Raw genomic sequence first — 19,065 nt, forward strand, 5'->3', positions numbered from 1 at the left:
GCGAGTAGATGTCTGTCAACATTAGTGATGTTAACATGGACATTTAGACACTTATTTACCGAAATTCTTTTAGTTTAACACTCGACCTGTTAGCTAACCTATTGTTTGTTCCCCCTTTACATCCATTTGGCATTGTATCGAATAGAGGTTAAGCAAGTGAGCAAACAGGTTGCACTATAAATAGCCCAGGTTGTAAAATTCCAGTCTATTTTTATCCCTCAAGTTTGTTTTAACTTCCCCATAATAATTATATAATTACATCACGGCTTGATTTGGAAGATTAGTGCTTTTGTTATGCACTGAAATGTGCTTTCACCCAAAAGTTTACTGGATGTTTGCCAGTGTTCTTCCCTACATTACACACAATAGTCAACAAATTTCAGTGAAATTAAGCTTTACAGCAGATATTCTAGCAAAACTTGCTAAAATATTTTTATGTTTCACTCAAGTTCACACCTTCAGTAAGAAAGCAATGACTTTCTGTGAGAACAAAGAGTTGCATAATGTCTAAGCAATGTCAAAAGTAACTAATTAATGTCATTCAGGAAGTGTTGCTGTTATTTAAAGCTTGCCTACAGTTTTACTCTTGCATCATGTGTTTTGTATAAATGTGACGAAAAATCTTTTGTCTCATCACTTCCTTTTTGAATGGACACCCAAAAATAAAAATTCCTCATTTACTAAACCTCAAGTTGTTCCAAATCCGAGTGAGAAGATAAATGTTCAGTTACCAACTTTCTTAAAGATTTCTTCTTCTGTGCTCTGCGGGAAAAAATAACCTGATAAAGGTTTGAAATGACAGGACGATGAGTAAATGATGACATAATTTTTATTTTTGGGTGAACTGTTCCTTTAATGAAATGACTCTAGCTGTAATCTCTCTTCTTATTAGATCATATAACCTTTTGCACCACACAAACCCACATCATATTCCACTTAAATTTTTTCTAGTGTTGTCTAGTATTCTAAAGTAATTTATAGGTTCCAATTCCAAAAACAACCGCTACTGTGGAATTAATTGTCATTGTCACTTCCTGATGCATACTTAAGTGTAACGTGTCTTTGTTTCTCACTGAAACACAATTAGCACAGCATATTGAACATTAACAATAAAGTGAACAGATTTGTCGCATAGAGCACCTCCCTCCCGCAAACTTAACGGAGGTGCCGGAGCCTTTCTATGAAGGTAAATCAGTAACAAATCTTGAGAGCATGTAGATTTTAATTTGGGAACTTGTAAAGTAAGTATTTGTACCTGTACACTAAAATGTACACTCACAGCCCCAATGTGAAAACTTGTCAATTAAAAAACTGAAGTTGAATGTTGAAATTTGCACTTGTAGACAAAACTCCTGTCTTCTGAATTTGAAGATGCAGAAAAATTGTCACAAATGTGTAAACTGGCATTTACAAAATACGTTGGCAGATACATGTGCATCGCACATATTTTCCTTGATTCAGATATGAATTGCAACCACAAATCTACATTTACAAACCTGTCACTGCAGTTTAAAATATTCCCACCTCGATTTTTGCTACTTCTTTCACGATAAACCCATTGCAAAACTAACTCGTGCACTTGAAAGGTGATGGCGTGGGCCTTGGGTCGGACAATGTCCACACTAGTGGTCCAGGAGAGACACCTCTGGCTTAACCTTGCGCAGATTAGTGACGTCGACAAGGTTCGCTTTCTCAACGCCACCATCTCGCAGGGTGGGCTGTTTGGTGATACAGTTGAGGACTTCTCCCAGCAGTTCTCGACGGTAAAGAAGCAGACGGAGGCGATCAAACATATCCTGTCCCACCGCGACCCGGCACCAATCATTCATGACAGGTTGAGCCCAGGGTGACCGAGACTACCATCGGGCCCCACCCCAGCCTCTCCATCGCTGGCCGGTTGGACTGGACAGTCCCTGCTCTGTCCCATCAAAAGCTGAGCCTCTTCGGGGGCCTATAGCGCCCACATTCTCGTCAAAAGAGTTTCCTCTCACAGCCGCTCTCACCTTCCACAGGAGGGTGTTCGGCAACCAGACATATCATTACAGCGAGACACGATGTTGGGCATTCTCAGCAGTCATCAGCACTCTCAGTCCGACGGTGCGGTGAGCTGCGCTATAGCCGTGCAGGTAAGTCAGCAGAGCCGCTCTAGCCATCAAACCACCCTAGCCCCTCTGTCTCGGTCCCTGGGAGCCTGGTTGGCAGTTCCCAGACCGTCACGATGGCTGGGGAGCACGATCAGTCTCGGCTACACAATTAATTCACCAGGCGCCTGCCCAAGTTTCGTCTCCTAGGACAGGGTTTCCCAAACTTTTCAGCATGCGACGCCCAAAATAACAAAACCCCCAGTATTATTAGGTCTATCTACACACGTGCATAATGAAAAAAACAAATGAACACAGTCTAACATAATATGACTCTATAGTTATTTACTCATTATTTCAACCTGTTGTTTTACATAAATCATGAACTATGACTACAAATGGTAAAATTTCATCAAACTGTTTATGCCAACGCTGAACACTTTCCGTACCTGAGGAAAATGGCCTTTCTGACTGCAGTGCTTCTCTGCCCTCCTCCGCTGGCCTCCCTATGTTGGCTTTGATCGATATTAACCAACATTTCATTTCAACCAAAAAAGATCCTAAAATTAAGCAGTGAAAAATAATATGCACATATGGGAATGTTTAACGTGGTGCTGTAAATTGACTTGCTGCACCTATCCAAATGCGGTTGCTAATGTGACTGTAACACGGTTCAATAAAAGGAAGAAAGGGGGCGGGAACTGGCGAACGAAAACAATATTTTATGTTTTGTTACACTTATTGATTAAATACATTATTCATATTTCTGGAAATCATCTTGCGACCCCCACCCTCGCAGCCTTGCGACCCCTGGGGGTCCCGACCCCTACTTTGGGAACCCCTGTCCTTGGAAACAGAGAGAAAGAAGAGAAAAGAAAAGAAAAATATGGGCCCCAAAGCACGCAAACATAAACATAAACGGTCCTGCGGGCTACGTAACAATAACCTGAAATATGTTGAAGTGGTCCCAAGACATTGCAACACATCTTTAAGGATCAAGCCTCCAAGGAATTTTATCTGAGGTGTAATATCACTACTACTTTAGAAAAGGACTCCGCATGAACATGTTCATGACGTCCCATCTTATTAAATTGCGCTGAAGGTCAAATTTCTAAAAACCTTTTTTCAAAAGCTGTGTTCAGTCTATTGAAAAAGATCATTCCATGGGGTTATACAGGATTGGAATACTTGAATGGCGATGCATGTCTAAACAGAGAACTGACAATTGCAGATTATATCAAGAAGAATGTTTTTTCTGTCATTGATTAAAATATTTGCTGTTCTTTCTGCCAAATTGAGAGTAAATGTGATTTTATGTGCCCTGGAGCACGTTTGAGTTTGGTTATATCATGTGCTGAAAGAATTGTTGCCTTTAAGGTTTTTATCAGCGACCTGTACGTCACTGGAAATTCCTCAATCCATAACAAAAAACCATAATGATGGCATGAAGACATAATCATCTCCTCACCACTGTTCTACTTCCCAGTGGTTTTGTCATTCAAAGCCATTTATCCTCAAATTGCTGCGGTGATCTGACCACTTCAGTTCTTTATGTCTGCATACACATTTTTGCCAAAAAGAGTTGTTTCCTGTGTTCTGTCGAATCATACCACTGATTAGAGAAAGTTGACTGTGTGGCAGTGTTTTTTCCCCTGAGGTTTCCTGCCTACACAAATTTGACGTAGATTTGGCAAAGGTCACATGACCAGTTATTAGGTATTGCATCCATTACTCAGTGATCACTATCTTGCGGTGGAAAACGTTCTTCGAATCCGTTTCACAAAAAGCCCCCGTCTCAACACAGACAGATTATGGTAAAATTCAAGTATAAAGTATCATTGTATAGAATACGCTAAATTATTTCTTGCAGAACAAACAACTTGCAACATATACTATCTGTCTTTATTAGGAACAGTAAAAAGATTGATTGCCAACTTGCCACTCGCAATGGAAAAACAGAAATGTGTTTTGATGACTCCGAATAAAGCAGGGACTACACTAAGGAAACAACACAACACAATTTGCATTTAGATTTACATTCAAGCATTTAGTAGACACTGTTATCCACAATGACATTGAGTGCTACTCTGACCCGTGAATAGAATGTAGCGAAGGTAAAAATAACTATTTAGTTTTTTGGGGGTGGAAAATGTGTAAATAGCTGTAATGAGAAACACATTTTTCAAGGCACTACTAAATAATAAACAAAAAGGCATTTTCATTTTTTCCAAATGATAAACACGTTATCAAACAGAGTCCTCAACTAGTATGAACCCTTTATACAGTAGATGTTTATTTGTAAATAACGTTAATTTCTAAACTATATAGTAACAATAGTCTTGAAATGTTTATATTCTTAAGTACAGAAATGCATGGATCCGTGTCGTTCTACCCAGACCACCTTCCACTCGCTACTCTTGCAAAACTCTGTCTGTCTGTGTTGTGCAGGAAGTTGTGCAATGCTTTGTGTTTGACTATCCCCAGAGGCACTCTCAGTATTACGCAAGCTTCAGTTCTTGTTAGAGGGTGATGCATGTCGGTAGGTTTTGTGTTCCAAGGAATTGAAATTTCACTTTTTTTTCTTTGACTTTTTTACATCTTTTGATCTTTTGGATAAAAATAGCTGGCCATATCTGTCTGTCCCCTGAAATGTCCCTTACAGATAAAGATTTGAGACTACCCTTGTGCAAAAAACAATCACATAAAAGTTTTCACTTTTAAACTCTATTGTAAGTTTTTAAAGATATTAAATTGAACTTCGCTTCAATTTTACTATGACACATTCTCCAACCATTTTGATATTGTTTTGCTAAAAGTATATGAGTATGTGTTGGATTCCCCACCTCCCCATGTCTGGAAACAAACGTTTCAGTTTTACATACAGATAAGATATACTGTATGGAACATGTTTTTTTTTGCTTGACGTTCCATAGCTGGAAACCATTTGAATGGGACTTTCATTGCATTACATGTATATTCAAATATATTTTAAATGTAAACTTTGGATTCCAGTTTACATACTGTTCATTGGAAAGCAGTCATAACCTGTTTTAAGGATAATCAGATGAAATGACAAAAGAAGACATCACGATGAGCAGGTTACACAAAGTAAATTGTGTTAACATAAAAAAATAAACCAATAACAGTACACCTCTGATGCATTTTCTTATATCAAATCAGAAACTAGATTTTTTTTAATAATGTTTGAAAAACATCTATAGGTTGTGTGATGGAATTTCTGGGAAATCTCATATAGTTTAGGAAATTCTTTTTCAGGATGCCTTGAAATAACACTCACACCAAGGCCAGGTCATATACTTATTCAAGCTCAGCTATTAGATGTTACATTCATGTAACATTTATCCAAAGGTTTAAGATGGGTATTTGTTGTGTAATACATTTGAAGTACATTTAACCTTATACGTTAACTCAATAAACTTTTTTGAGTCGTTTTTACGTCATCAAATTCTTTAAATGCCTGAAAACAACACATCTCAGTAACAGATGGAACTATTTTTATTTTAAACCATTTTGGGTCCTTAAGTGCATGCACATTTTGTAATTCAAATAGACTTTACAATATGGATTTCAGTTTACTTTGTTTTAAATGTTTAATAAAGTTAACTCACATTGAAAGCAGTCATCTTTTTAAGGATGAAATGACAACCATGCATATACACTGCTAACTGTAGACCCATTTCGGTTCTTATTTCTATCCTGTTTCTGTTCTTTCCTCTTTTCGAAGTCATCTTGAGTGTCAAGTTGTCAATCAATCTTTTAAGTCATCCCACACCTTAAACAGAAACTAAATTCAAGCCCAACTTTAATGCATTTCCTAACATCAGATCAAAACTAACTTCAACATCCTTAATTATGTTGGAAAAACATGCAAGGCCCTACACAAAGGAATTCTGGGAAATAACACATGATTTAGGAAATTCTCCATTGTCTTTTTCATGATGTCTGGTCAAATAATATTCAATGGGTTTTTGCAATGTAAGCAACAGGAACTGTTATTAATAACAACTAATGGAAAGTCATTCATGTTATTGCTTCACTTTTTTAAAATATTTGTCATTGTCTAATGTAAGAGTGTAATGTAACTATATTGGCAATCCCCCCTAGTGTACAGCAGGACATATTATTATAGAACATGATTCTTAATAATATTTGTACACTGTACACAAAATGTATTTCAATGAGTTATTTTCTGCATTCCATATGTTATACATTCTATTTATTTCACCTAATTATAGTTTTTTGCTTGTGGTGGTGTTGGCTTATTGGGTTTAAAAGCATATGTAAGCATCACAAACCGTTTACATTACTATTATACATTGTCATGTATTTAGATTACATTACATTTAGTTGGCAGATGCTTTCATCCCAAGTGACCTATGGGGCTTTCCACACCTTTAAATCAATATGTTTACATGGGTATCAAACCCACAACCTTTGCATAATACTGTCTTTAATAAAATACTGTATATCAATATCAATTTGTTATTGCATTATTTAGCATGCATTAATTTAAATCATTAATATGAATTACAGATGAAATCCTAATATATATTGAGAATGTATGATCCAAAATTAAGCTTGTCACTACAAGTCTAGTGAGTTCATTAAATTCCCTAAATCACTTACTCATATTTTTTTCAGAACATGTAACATCATAAACTCTCACACACACAACATATTATGCTGAATTCACAGTTTTATTATTTAGTTTTCTTATTTGTGTTCTTCATAATTCTTCATAATACATTTGGTAGTCCTCAACTAGTATGCACCCTTTATACAGTAGATGTTTATTTGTAAATAATGTTAATTTCTAAACTATATAGTAACAAACATTTTATAATAAATATCAAAGTTAGGGTTTAAATAATTAAATTATTTTATATGGTGTTACAACCACACTTAAATACAGACATTCAACAAAACACATACAGTATAAAGCTAAGCAACTTCATTTTCAAGTTTTTTCTTTAGTAGCGTAATCATTCATGGAATGACAAAATGATAAATGTCCTTTTTTATAAAAAGATAGAGGCAGTCAGTTCATCCAATGTGTTCCAAGTGTTCTGTTCATTCAGAATGCAAAGTGCCAAAGAGTTTGTCCCAGTGGGTGAAGTATGGTGCATAGTTGGACTTGAACTTCTGATGGTGAACATCATGGTGCGGTGCTCCTCCATATAGTCCAAAAGGCACCAGTCGGTGTGTAGCCCAAGGCAGGTCATATCCACAGTGGTCCTCCACTGACAGCCACATGTTCAGAATATGGAAGAGCATCTCGGTCATGGGATGAGCTCCAAGTAACATTGGATTTAGAGCGGCAAAGAATCCCAATGACAAAGTCTCCCAAGCCCCAGAGTACTCTGTGGTGAGGGCGAAGGTGGCCGTGTTCTTGTGATGCACCTTGTGGAAAGTGCGGTAGAGCCAAGGCACTTTGTGATGAAGCAGATGCCAAACAAAGTACTGAAAGTCAAAGAGAAGCAGGCAGGCTGCAAGATTCCTCACAACCTCAAAGATCCCAGGTGCAGTCGCTGGGTAGCTCACTGGTCTCCAGTACCAGTGTAAGATGCTTAGTGGGAAGATGTACATCGCATGGTTGTAGAGTGACAGTGCGAGGCAGTTCCACATCATAGTCCATGTCACATTGGATTTCTGCTGAAGCTTGAATCTCCGAATCAGTGCTACTTTGGGAGTTAGGATGTCCAGAATCACAAAAGGTAGGCAGAAGCTTAAGTACACCGTAAGAGAGAAGAGCACAGGGAAGAAGGGAGACCTCAGTAAAGTCTCGTATCCTAGAACGCAGTCCCAGATGTACTGTAGTCCAGACATCTTTTCAGCTCTGTAAACTTCTTTTTGAATTGAAGCACGTTCCCTACTTATACATGTGTGGCGCGCAAACCACGCCCCTTTTGTTCAGTCCCGCCCCAAAAGTTGTTCCGGTCGGAATTTCCAGGATTCTTCGTGTCACTTTGTTGAATGGAAGATTTTAAGCACGTTTTATGTTTAACAGATGGAAGATTAACGTTAATATATGAATTTAAATCTAGCAATTTTGTTGACTCAAATCTTTTAAAATAAGAAACCGTATACACTATAATAGATATTATATAAGTAATCATATATAATTCATACAGTAAAAATATAATTATCAAAAATAATATTTCACACTACGATACCTGGCAAAATGTTCACAAATGTGTCGAACACAATATGACGTTTACTATTCATGTTCCTTACCTTGCATTCGCTAGTAACGTTGTAAAGATGTGTCGTTGGAACCGTTCTTTTCCTTTTAAATGCTGCCACCTACTGGTTGGATTTGGCTATTGGTCCTGCGACGTTGACTGGAGGAAATCATATTATTGCTGACGTGTTGCTCAGTGTCTTGAAATACATGTATATAATTCCTAGTAATACTGATTGACATATTTATCTTTATTGTAAAATATATGATATGAAGTTCAATAAAAAAAGAAGATAAGACCACAATAAGGTTGTATTTGTTAACTAACAACGATCAATGAAGTTTTGCAGCATGTATTAATGTTAATATTAGTGTAAATATCAATATTATTAGACGCTGGAGATGGGTTGGCCATACCCTTCAAGACAGCAAGACAGGCCCTCTTTTGGAACCCACAAGGGAAAAGGAAGAGAGGCAGGCCAAAGAACACCTGGCGCCGCTACCTGGATGCAGGTGTGAAGAGGTCTGGCCAATCTTGGGGACAGTTAGAGAAGTTGGCCCAGGACCGGGACGACTGGAGAGCCTTCGTGCCGGCCTATGCCCAAAGTTGGGCGGTAGGCGTAAGTAAGCATTTACTAGCCTAATGTTACAATCTTACTAATTTTCTTTGAAAAACGAAGATATTAAATCCTGTAAAAAAACACATTAAATCATTTGTAAGCCTATATACCAATACGATTATAGGCTAGAAACAAGTTGTGTAAAAATGGATTTATACAATCCCACTTCTATCACTATTATTAAATTAAACACAATTATTTATATTTTATTTTTATTCTCATTTGTACGTTTTGACTTTACAAAATATGAAATACGTCATTTGGAAACGGAAACAAGCTCCATAATGGGCGTATGGCGAAGAAACAGCTAATAGTCATTTCTCTCAAAACCGAAACTTATCCGTCTGCGGTTTACTTTCGTTTTCGTGACAGCGAATGTGACGACGCAGTGAGAAAAAAGGTCTGCACAAATTAGCGCTGGATTATCTTCAAAAGGCTGAGTCAGCATTGAAAGAAGACAAAAGAAAAGACGCTGACTACCTGGTGACATACTCCAGCTTTGGATGGATCATTTTATGAGCGAGCGAAGGAGAGTTTCCTCAAAGATCTTGAAGCAGAACCAGACAATGTGTCGTATAACGTGGGCTATGCAGTAGTGCTATACAGAATAGAAGGTATGAACAAAGACAGGCAAGTTAGTACAGAAACCAGTGAAGCAGTCGCACAGCTCAGAAAGGCACTCAACCTTGATCCCACAAATGCTGAGATTATGGTGCTGTTGGCCCTGAAACTCCAAAGTTTCAAGAGACAAGAAGCCCAGAAGCTTATAAGGGAAGCTCTCAGGCTGTCCCCTGATGTCCCGCAGGTGACCAGATATGTGGCTAAATATTTCAGAGCAGAGGGCTCCATTAAAGAATCACTGTCCATCCTTGGGAAAGCAGTAGAGTTGGCTCCAAACTCATCTTTCTTGCATCATCAAATCGGTCTTTGCCATAAGCAGCTTCTTATTCAGATGTTGGGGGAGAGGAGGCCTGGAAGACGTTTTCCTGCTGCTCAAATATCTGCTAAGGCAGGCGAATGTATCCAGCACTTTTCAAAGGCTGTAGAGCTAAAACCCACCAACATTTATGCCAAAGTGAATTTAGCAGAAGCCTACGGTGAGAATCGGCAACACGGAGAGGTAGAGAAGATCTTTACCAGCCTGATAAGGGACACGTTTCTCAGTGATTTTGAAAAGCAGCACTGCCTCACCTCATATGGTTTGTTTTGCTCTATAAGAGAAAGGATGATGACAAAGCAATCGGTCAGTTCAAGATAGCTTACACGATTCCCATAGACAGCTATGACAGGAAACAAGCTGGCAAAAAGATAATTGAACTGTTACTTGTACATATATTTAGCAAAAGACTTGCTATTATTAGTAACGGCTTACTGTATTGATTATAAACAACATTTAACACATGTGGCTTTTGATTTTTGTTGTTTTAGAGAACAAAGCATTTAAATTTTGCTCTTGGGCATGAAAACAGTCTGGCACAAAGTGGCTTTCTAGCAAGAATGCAGATATAACCTTATAAGCTTAAAGACACTAGTGCACTCTTTCAAGGTTTCAGTTTCCATTGTGATTTTGATCCTCCCATCTCCGGGAGAGAATATAAAAGCCATGCCGGGACCATCTCCTTCATCAAACAGCTTCTACAATATTTCCTATACAGACTCAAAATGAGGTAAGTGTTTGGATAATATCTATACAAATTCATTTTATGATATCATTTATAATTATAAAGTAAAAATGTACTTTATGAGCTTGTTCATCTAAATTGACAACAATAAGTAAAATACAGTTTACCATATATGTAATATTATTAGTAAATGTATCTAAATATATATATAGTTTTTCTCCTTATTATTACACATGTATAAACTAGAGCCTGACTGATGTGGGTTTTTGGGGGGGAGGGATGTCGATACCAATATTAGGGAGTAAAAACACCGCAATATCGATAAATCTGCCGGTATTCTTTATATGACAGTACACAGGGGCCTAGCAAGCTTTTCAAAAGTGAGGGGGATGGATGTGATTTGTTTATTAAAAATCAAAACGATGGATACAACAGAGGGGTACAAAATGTATAACATACAAGATATAAAAAGCTTCCCATTTAAATGAGTGATTCTAAAAAAGTAGAAAAACACACAAAAAATAAGTCAAAATCTTTGGTGAAAATACACAACAGTAGACTTGCTAAAGAATCACAAATACTTTAATAATCCTTCGGGGCGTTTTTCCTTACTCAGGACATATTTAGGAAATAATAATCAGTTGAGTTTGCTATGTTTTAATGTGTTCAAGGCTGACGTCCATTTTGGCTTAAAATATTGCGGTCTGTTAAGGCAGCTGCGAAGTGTAAAACACCGTTGCCATGAAAAACAGAGCGCAGTTCTGTTCACTCAGGCAATATAATCGTTTTTAAATCAATAAACTCATTTTTAAATCAATATTTTGTGTCAAATTATTGATTTATTTGGTAGGTAGCCATGTAATAAGCGTATAATGCGAGGCAGGCGAATAAACATCCCTTAACTTACATAGCAATTAGTATTAGTCTAAAAAACGAAATATAAAAGCGAAAACACTCGAAATGTCAACAAAACAATAACAGAACATCTTCCCAAACACATATCAAGCTTATTTAAAAACCTTATTTAAAGGCACTGTCAGTACAGTACAGTAGTAGTGCTGCAATACAGTCTGTCTACAACAGAATATAGGCTATATACGTACAGAAAACACATTTTTCTGGCAAAGATCACACAATTTATGTGATCAAACACTAATAATGACATTACAGATCATGGAGGCAGGGCATTTAACAATTTAACAACATATTAAGTTATATTTGACGTACATTGAAATGGAAACTTACGGGTAATTGTTTATTAACGTTACAGTGCGTTAAGTATTTCACAAACTAGTTAACAATTTACGGTTAAGACAATAACTCGTTCGGCCGATCGCCACCGCAAGTGGACGAGGGAGACACATTCCCGTTTACACCTGGGGTCTCTTTTAATCACTTTCGTACTGTCCTTATTTCTTCAAGGGGCGGATTATACAATGTACAAAATAAGAGCTCACAATGTAAGAACCAGACCGGATAAAGCAGGAAAACAGCAGGTTTCACTACAGTGACCTTGGTCCCTGTCCCTGTCCCTGTGGCAGACAATGGAGCGTCCTCAGCTGGACAAACTAATTACTTACACCATTTACAAGCATTTTATCATTATAAGCAGTATATACATTGCCCTCTACTGGCACCCTGGGCAAATATTATCAAAGAAGGCTTCAAAAACAACCTGCATGGTTTCTACTTTTGATCTTTTATTCAAACAAATCTAAAATATTCATTTCATTAAAGTAAAACAATGAGAAGACAGGGGAATATCACATTATGAATTTAGTTTTTCTTATTGGCACCCTTGTATTCAAAACTTTCTGAAATCTCAATTTGCATGAAAAACAGCTCGGAATCATGTCTTTGATTCCTGACAAGGTTTGAGGATTTATGGCAAGTAAGGGTGTAACGGTGTATTTGCACCGAACTGCCACGGGCAACATTCCAAATATAGTCATCATTCCTATGCCCTATACTCCTTCGAAGGTCGGAGCCTTTGGAGTTTAGACTTTGGAGGGAACAGGGCATTTTGCGTTATGTAGACGTTTGGAAGTCTTTTCTTTTGTGTCTGACAAGGTTTGAGAATGAATGGCAAGTCATCCGAGTCCAATACAGAATCTCTGATCCTTCAAATGTCGCTGCTCTCTTATCTTCAGGTCATCCCACTCATTTTCATCTTCAGATCAGGGAACTGGGATGGCTATGGCAGGATGACACATTTTATATTGATTTTGATGTTTATTTTGAACCAGTGTGCTGATGGAAAATCTAACCACAAGGTCCACGGCCCATTATAATATTTTTATCAGAGCAAGTTAGGTTTAAAAATTTGTCATGTATCTGAACAAGATAAAGGTAGGTTTGCAACAATAAAGATCTGGCTACATATTTAACTCTGGACTCTGGACATCCCTGTCTGCACCAACCTTGTGTTATTACTAAAAAATTCCCTCTTTCATTTCATAGAACCCAGAAGATTTGTTTCTTGAACAGTGTCTCAAATAACTTGTGGTGATGGAGGCGCAGTTTCCTTTATCTTTATTAAATGCTTTCTGACCCCAAAATTCAACTGATTACTGCAGTTTTCCATCGAGTCTTTGGCCACTCAAATTCTTCTCTTCACTGTGCATTGAGACAAATACAGACACACGTCCTGTTTCAAGCTGATTTTCAACATCTCCAATCCACTAAACTTCATGATTTTAAATGTTTTAACTATTTCCTTAAAGCCATTTTGTATTTTGTGTAGCTCAACAGAACTATACTGCACATCAGAACGGTATATTTGGTTTTATCCTGTGTAAAAAATTATTAAGGGGGCTTGGGCTTTGTTTTACTATTTATTCTCCTGTGCAACAAGTCATGCCTGGACAACATCATGTTTCTAGTCACCTTGCTGTGCTAAGAATATGTAAATATCAATGGGAATATGCTTGGGACTTTCCAAGTGTGCGAATTATTGTCACCAGGGCGTTTTAGAGAATTATTTTTCGTAATGATATATTCCCCATATTTCAAATTGTTTTACTTTGAAGAAATGTTGGAATTTTGTAGATTTTTTTTATAAAAGATCAAAAGGAGAAACAATGCAGATACATTTTTACAGCCTTCTTTGCTTCTTCTCAGCCACCATTTTCAGTGGAGGGCACTGTACATGTTCTGTAAAAATGTTTATATCAATGGCATATCTGGAGCATTATGGCTGATGTATCTGCGACAGGCTCATATAACAACAAGCAATAATTTGGTCGGGCTCTAGTATAAACTAATATATACATTAATATTGCATATCCATGAATAGTTACAGGTTTTACAAATAATACAAATGTGCTGCTCTTTTTTACCAGTATGGATCATGACGGAGTTTTGAGAACAAAACTTGACCAGCTGGAATGTCACTTCACCTGGGCTCTGAGAAAAGATGATTTAGATCTACCTAGTATTCTCAATAGGCTGGATGAACAGCTCAAGTTGGATGTTGGGAAAAAAGAAAAACTTGCACAAACTTACAATGCTTTAGCATATGTAAAGTTCCTTCAGGGGTTACAAAAAGATTCACTTAGTAATCTCCGGACATCTTTGAACCTTAACAAAGAGTGTCATGAGGAGGAATTCCACAAATCTCTCATTGTCACCTATGGAAGTTTTGCCTGGATCAACTACCACATGAAGAACTATACAGAGTGTGAAAGTTACCTGCAGAAAGTCCAGAAGATAATTGAAAACATTTCATCTGAGTCTTCATCTGTTCCAGAGGTGCTTGGTGAGAAGGGATGGACCTTTTGTGCATTTTCTTACAAGTATATTGAAAAATCCAAAGAATGTTTCAAGAAGGCTTTAGATCTGGAACCAGAAGTTGGTGAGTGGAACGCCGGTTTTGCCATCGCTCTACATCGAACAGAACATGGGAAATTCACCATTGAGAATTCACCTGCAGTCAAGCAATTGAGACGAGCCATTGAAACAAATCCTGATGATGATGTTCTTAAGGTCTTCTTAGCTATGCGACTGGTTATATACAAGAGCTATGAAGAGGCTGAAAGATTGGTGGAAGAGGCTTTAGAAAGATCTCCAGATCACCCACAGGTCTTGAGATATGCTGGACTATTCTTTAAAAGAAATGGATCTGTGGACCGAGGTATTTCTCTATTGAGAAAAGCACTTGAACTTTCACCTAAATCAAGTTTCACACATCATCAGTTAGCTCTCTGCTATAAAATGACGAAAATCAAACTGCAGCAGGAGGGAAATCATCATGCCAGATCATCAAGGGTTCAAGAGATTCTTGATCAGATCATCTACCATTTAGAAATGGCTATCACCCATACACCCGGCTTTGTCACAGCTATGAGTGATCTAGCACGGCATTACGGAGAACAACATGACATTTCACGAGCCGAAGAGATGTTTCAGGTGACGTTTGAGACAGCCAAAGAGAAAAATGATAATCTACATGTGGTTCATTTTCATTACGCTGCATTCCAGTTGTACTGCAAAAGAGATGAAGTTTTAGCTATTAAGCACTACATGGAATGCCTGAAAATGAACCCAGGTTCATATGAAGGGAAGGAAAGTGCTCATGGCTTAAGAAAGATTGGAGAGAAGCGGATTCATAGAAACACACAGGACGGGGAGGCTTATGCAATACTAGGGTTCATTCACAAAGAAAAAGGAGAGAAGAGGCAAGCCATTGAGTGCTATGAGAAAGCTTTGAGCTTTGGAGACAATGAAGAGTACCTCTCCAATCTTTGTGCTCTCAGGCTGTCCCTGCAGTAATAACACTCGAAGTCACATTATATCATGTGTGACGTAACATTTGCTTCAATTACTTGCACCAACTTTACAATTATAAGATATTAATAAGATATCATTTATTTAACTGATCTTATAATTAATAACTCTATAATTTAGTTCTGTCTTCAAGTTATTTTTCTATTTATCAGAATATACAATATAGCTTTATATATTATACTTACACCGATATTATAAGTTATTAAATGAAACTATAAATATGTTAAAACTATTTAGAAAAATCTTACATTTTGGCTGTGTGTTTGTTTAAATTTTTTTTAAAGTGATGCGTATTGTAATATGATCGCAATGTCATGTGGGCTATGTTATACATTTATTTTTTTCTCTGTATCGGCCGCTGGAGGGCGTCGGTCAACTGTAAGAAAAAGGCAACAGAGAAATGTTCAGTAAAGAAATGAGAGAGGAGGAGATAAACCTAAACGTGTGCTGGTACGCATGGCAAGAGATTTATGATTTAGGCCTATAGTTGGCACTATGTCAACATGCACATTTATTAAACTCTGTGTAATTCCTAATTTTAACATTCGTCACAGTTATTCCATCAGAGCAGTTAAAGAGAAATGATCTGTTATTGTTATCTTAAAATAACACAAAAAGTAAACTCTTGGGGTAGTGTGTGCATATAACAGCTATGTATGAAACAACTACATTAGCAAATGTATGTATTTTCCATGTACTTTGGGAGGTTGCATCTTCATTCTACACAGACCTATAAACTAACATGTAAATGTCTTTCAAAGTTAACGAATAAATCGTCAAACTTAGAAGACAAACTGTTTACAATACATTGTTTTATATTATTCATATTTTTATTTAACATATAAAACAGCATAGGAGATACCGGATTTATTGCGTTTTTTCTTAATTCTTGCCGTTACCCCATAGAACAAATTTGATTAATTTTTGGTTTAATGTAGGAATCTACATTTATATAACTACACACGCACGCATGCATGCACATTTACACACACACATGCACGCGCACGCGCACGCGCACGCGCACGCGCACACGCACACGCACACACACACAGTTTATATATATATATATATATGTATGTGTATATATATAATTACAGACATATAACAGAGTCTTTGGTTTAGTCAAACTTCAAAACCCCTGCTCGTATATGAAGGATTTTTATGGTGGTTTAAACGTGCCTTTACATTTAATATGCTTATGATGCCATTATTGACTACAAACTATGCATAATATGTTGAAAATATGACCAGTATGTGAACCAAGAATTTAGGGCTGATACTGTGGGCTTTTTCCACAGGAAATTGCTATGTGTGTGTGTTAAGATCAGATTACGCACAGAGCATTTTGGAATGTGTGGGGGTCTCGTGTAAATTTGTTACAGATGGATGGTGGTTTGAAAAACAAGGCAGTGAGCTGATTGGCTGGAGAGCAGACAAAGGGGAGACGAACTGATTGGACCCCAGCTGGAGAAGAGACTCGTCGAGAAATTCATATAAATACCTGTGAGTGTAACACTCCCGTCCGTTTCCCTGCCTGTTTTTCCCCATGGACTCATTTGCTATCCCGCACCTGTCTGTCATTTGTATCACGCCGTTTCCCGCACCTGCCAGCGATCATTGTCATCATTTAAGACTATTTATACCCTGTGTTTCCTTTGTTCCCCTGTCGGTTATTGATTGTCTTGCGTTTTGTGTACCAGTCTGTGTTAGTGATTAAAAGTTTCCCGTTTTTTGTATGCCTGCATTCTCGTCTGTCTCGATCCGGCACGACACCGTGACAGAATAACCGACCTACGAATGGATCACATCTACATCTCTCCAGTGGACGAGCTGGTGGGTCTTCGGCAAGAAGGACGGCCACTGGAGAGGTACGTGGAGGAGTTTTTTGAGGTGTGTTACCGGGTGGGTTGGGACGATCCCACACTTAACCGTGTGTTTTTGACCGGTCTGGACGACGACATGCTCGCCGCCGTTCTGCTCTCGTACGCGGACGACCTTCCCCTGGAGGAGATGATCAGTCAGGTTCTCCCGGGGGAGGAATCCGTGAACCGCGTTGGGGAGCTGGACGGTGGCTTGAGCGGTTCGCGTCCGGTACCGGTCATCCGCGCGGGGGTCGTTCTGACTCACTCCGGAAGCGCGCTCGACTCCTCCACGAAGTCCCGTCGGCGCCATCCACGTCGGCGGGCACTACAGCGCAAGCAGCGCGAGTGCGCTCCTGAGATTCCGCAGCAGCGGAATATGGAAGGCCGTAAGGGTCAAAATCCCCGGCCTTCCCAGGCACAGCTACCGGTCCTGATCGCACCAGAGGCACTCCGGGAGTTGGATTCCCTCTGGTGTTCTGTGCCAGCGCCCCGATGCACCCCTGTGCCAGCGCCCCGAAGCACTCCCGTGCCAGCGCCCCGAAGCACTCCCGTGCCAGCGCCCCGAAGCACTCCCGTGCCAGCGCCCCGAAGCACTCCCGTGCCAGCGCCCCGAAGCACTCCCGTGCCAGCGCCCCGAAGCACTCCCGTGCCAGCGCCCCGAAGCACTCCCGTGCCAGCGCCCCGAAGCACTCCCGTGCCAGCGCCCCGATGCACACCCGTGCCAGCGCCCCGATGCACTCCCGTGCCAGCGCCCCGATGCACACCCGTGCCAGCGCCCCGATGCACACCCGTGCCCGAGCCTCACCAGGCCTCCGTACCCGTGCCCGAGCCTCACCAGGCCTCCGTACCCGTGCCCGAGCCTCACCAGGCCTCCGAACCCGTGCCCGAGCCTCACCAGGCCTCCGAACCCGTGCCCGAGCCTCAACAGGCCTCCGAACCCGTGCCCGAGCCTCAACAGGCCTCCGAACCCGTGCCCGAGCCTCAACAGGCCTCCGAACCCGTGCCCGAGCCTCAACAGGCCTCCGAACCCGTGCCCGAGCCTCACCAGGCCTCCGTACCCGTGCCCGAGCCTCACCAGGCCTCCGTACCCGTGCCCGAGCCTCACCAGGCCTCCGTACCCGTGCCCGAGCCTCACCAGGCCTCCGTACCCGTGCCCGAGCCTCACCAGGCCTCCGTACCCGTGCCCGAGCCTCACCAGGCCTCCGTACCCGTGCCCGAGCCTCACCAGGCCTCCGTACCCGTGCCCGAGCCTCACCAGGCCTCCGTACCCGTGCCCGAGCCTCACCAGGCCTCCGTACCCGTGCCCGAGCCTCACCAGGCCTCCGAACCCGTGCCCGAGCCTCACCAGGCCTCCGTACCCGTGCCCGAGCCTCACCAGGCCTCCGAACCCGTGCCCGAGCCCTCTCCAGAGCCCAAGGAACCCCAGGGGCCAACCCAAATGTTTTTTGGGGGGGTGCACATTGCCTATCCGGGGAGCCCGGCACCCACCAGTCGTTCCATGGCCCCGGATAGCCCAGAGCCCAAGCCTCCGGACCCTCAGCCCGAGCCCAAGCCTCCGGACCCTCAGCCCGAGCCCAAGCCTCCGGACCCTCAGCCCGAGCCCAAGCCTCCGGACCCTCAGCCCGAGCCCAAGCCTCCGGACCCTCAGCCCGAGCCCAAGCCTCCGGACCCTCAGCCCGAGCCCAAGCCTCCGGACCCTCAGCCCGAGCCCAAGCCTCCGGACCCTCAGCCCGAACCCAAGCCTCCGGACCCTCAGCCCGAACCCAAGCCTCCGGACCCTCAGCCCGAACCCAAGCCTCCGGACCCTCAGCCCGAACCCAAGCCTCCGGACCCTCAGCCCGAGCCCAAGCCTCCGGACCCTCAGCCCGAGCCCAAGCCTCCGGACCCTCAGCC

The 19,065-nt window shown here is 40.8% G+C and overlaps 2 protein-coding genes across 4 annotated transcripts; one reads left to right on the forward strand and one right to left on the reverse strand.

Moving 5' to 3' along the window:
- Positions 1 to 6,788: 6,788 nt before the first annotated feature.
- Positions 6,789 to 7,943, reverse strand: ch25h (cholesterol 25-hydroxylase). Its single transcript, XM_079476531.1, has one exon. The coding sequence runs from the start codon at positions 7,926 to 7,928 to the stop codon at positions 7,173 to 7,175; it is 756 nt and encodes a 251-aa protein (XP_079332657.1). The 5' UTR covers positions 7,929 to 7,943; the 3' UTR covers positions 6,789 to 7,172.
- Positions 7,944 to 9,262: 1,319 nt separating this feature from the next.
- Positions 9,263 to 17,716, forward strand: LOC306905843 (interferon-induced protein with tetratricopeptide repeats 5-like). 3 transcript variants are annotated; one of them, XR_013787780.1, is made up of 4 exons: positions 9,263 to 10,102; positions 10,450 to 10,570; positions 13,867 to 16,813; positions 17,092 to 17,716. XR_013787780.1 is itself a non-coding variant. In XM_079476785.1 (3 exons), exons 1-3 carry the CDS (start codon positions 9,520 to 9,522, stop codon positions 15,293 to 15,295), a joined length of 2,133 nt encoding a protein of 710 aa, XP_079332911.1. In that variant the 5' UTR covers positions 9,263 to 9,519; the 3' UTR covers positions 15,296 to 17,716. The 3 variants fall into 3 exon arrangements, 2 of the variants coding, with proteins under 2 accessions (XP_079332911.1, XP_079332912.1); XM_079476785.1 differs by having other exon boundaries at positions 13,867 to 17,716; XM_079476786.1 differs by having other exon boundaries at positions 9,280 to 10,000; positions 13,867 to 17,716.
- Positions 17,717 to 19,065: the final 1,349 nt, after the last annotated feature.

Source organism: Barbatula barbatula (genome assembly GCF_947034865.1).
Source record: "Barbatula barbatula genome assembly, chromosome: 16".
NCBI classification, from domain to species: domain Eukaryota; kingdom Metazoa; phylum Chordata; class Actinopteri; order Cypriniformes; family Nemacheilidae; genus Barbatula; species Barbatula barbatula.

What these genes read in the sequence shown, in the direction of transcription:
- ch25h (XM_079476531.1), bottom strand. Translation starts at nt 7,928, where the DNA reads ATGTCTGGACTACAGTACATCTGGGACTGCGTTCTAGGATACGAGACT.
- LOC306905843 (XM_079476785.1), top strand. Translation starts at nt 9,520, where the DNA reads ATGAACAAAGACAGGCAAGTTAGTACAGAAACCAGTGAAGCAGTCGCA. An exon ending in GCACTGCCTCACCTCATATG is followed by an intron (nt 10,103 to 10,449) that starts GTTTGTTTTGCT and finishes CACTCTTTCAAG; the next exon opens with GTTTCAGTTTCCATTGTGAT. An exon ending in CTATACAGACTCAAAATGAG is followed by an intron (nt 10,571 to 13,866) that starts GTAAGTGTTTGG and finishes CTTTTTTACCAG; the next exon opens with TATGGATCATGACGGAGTTT.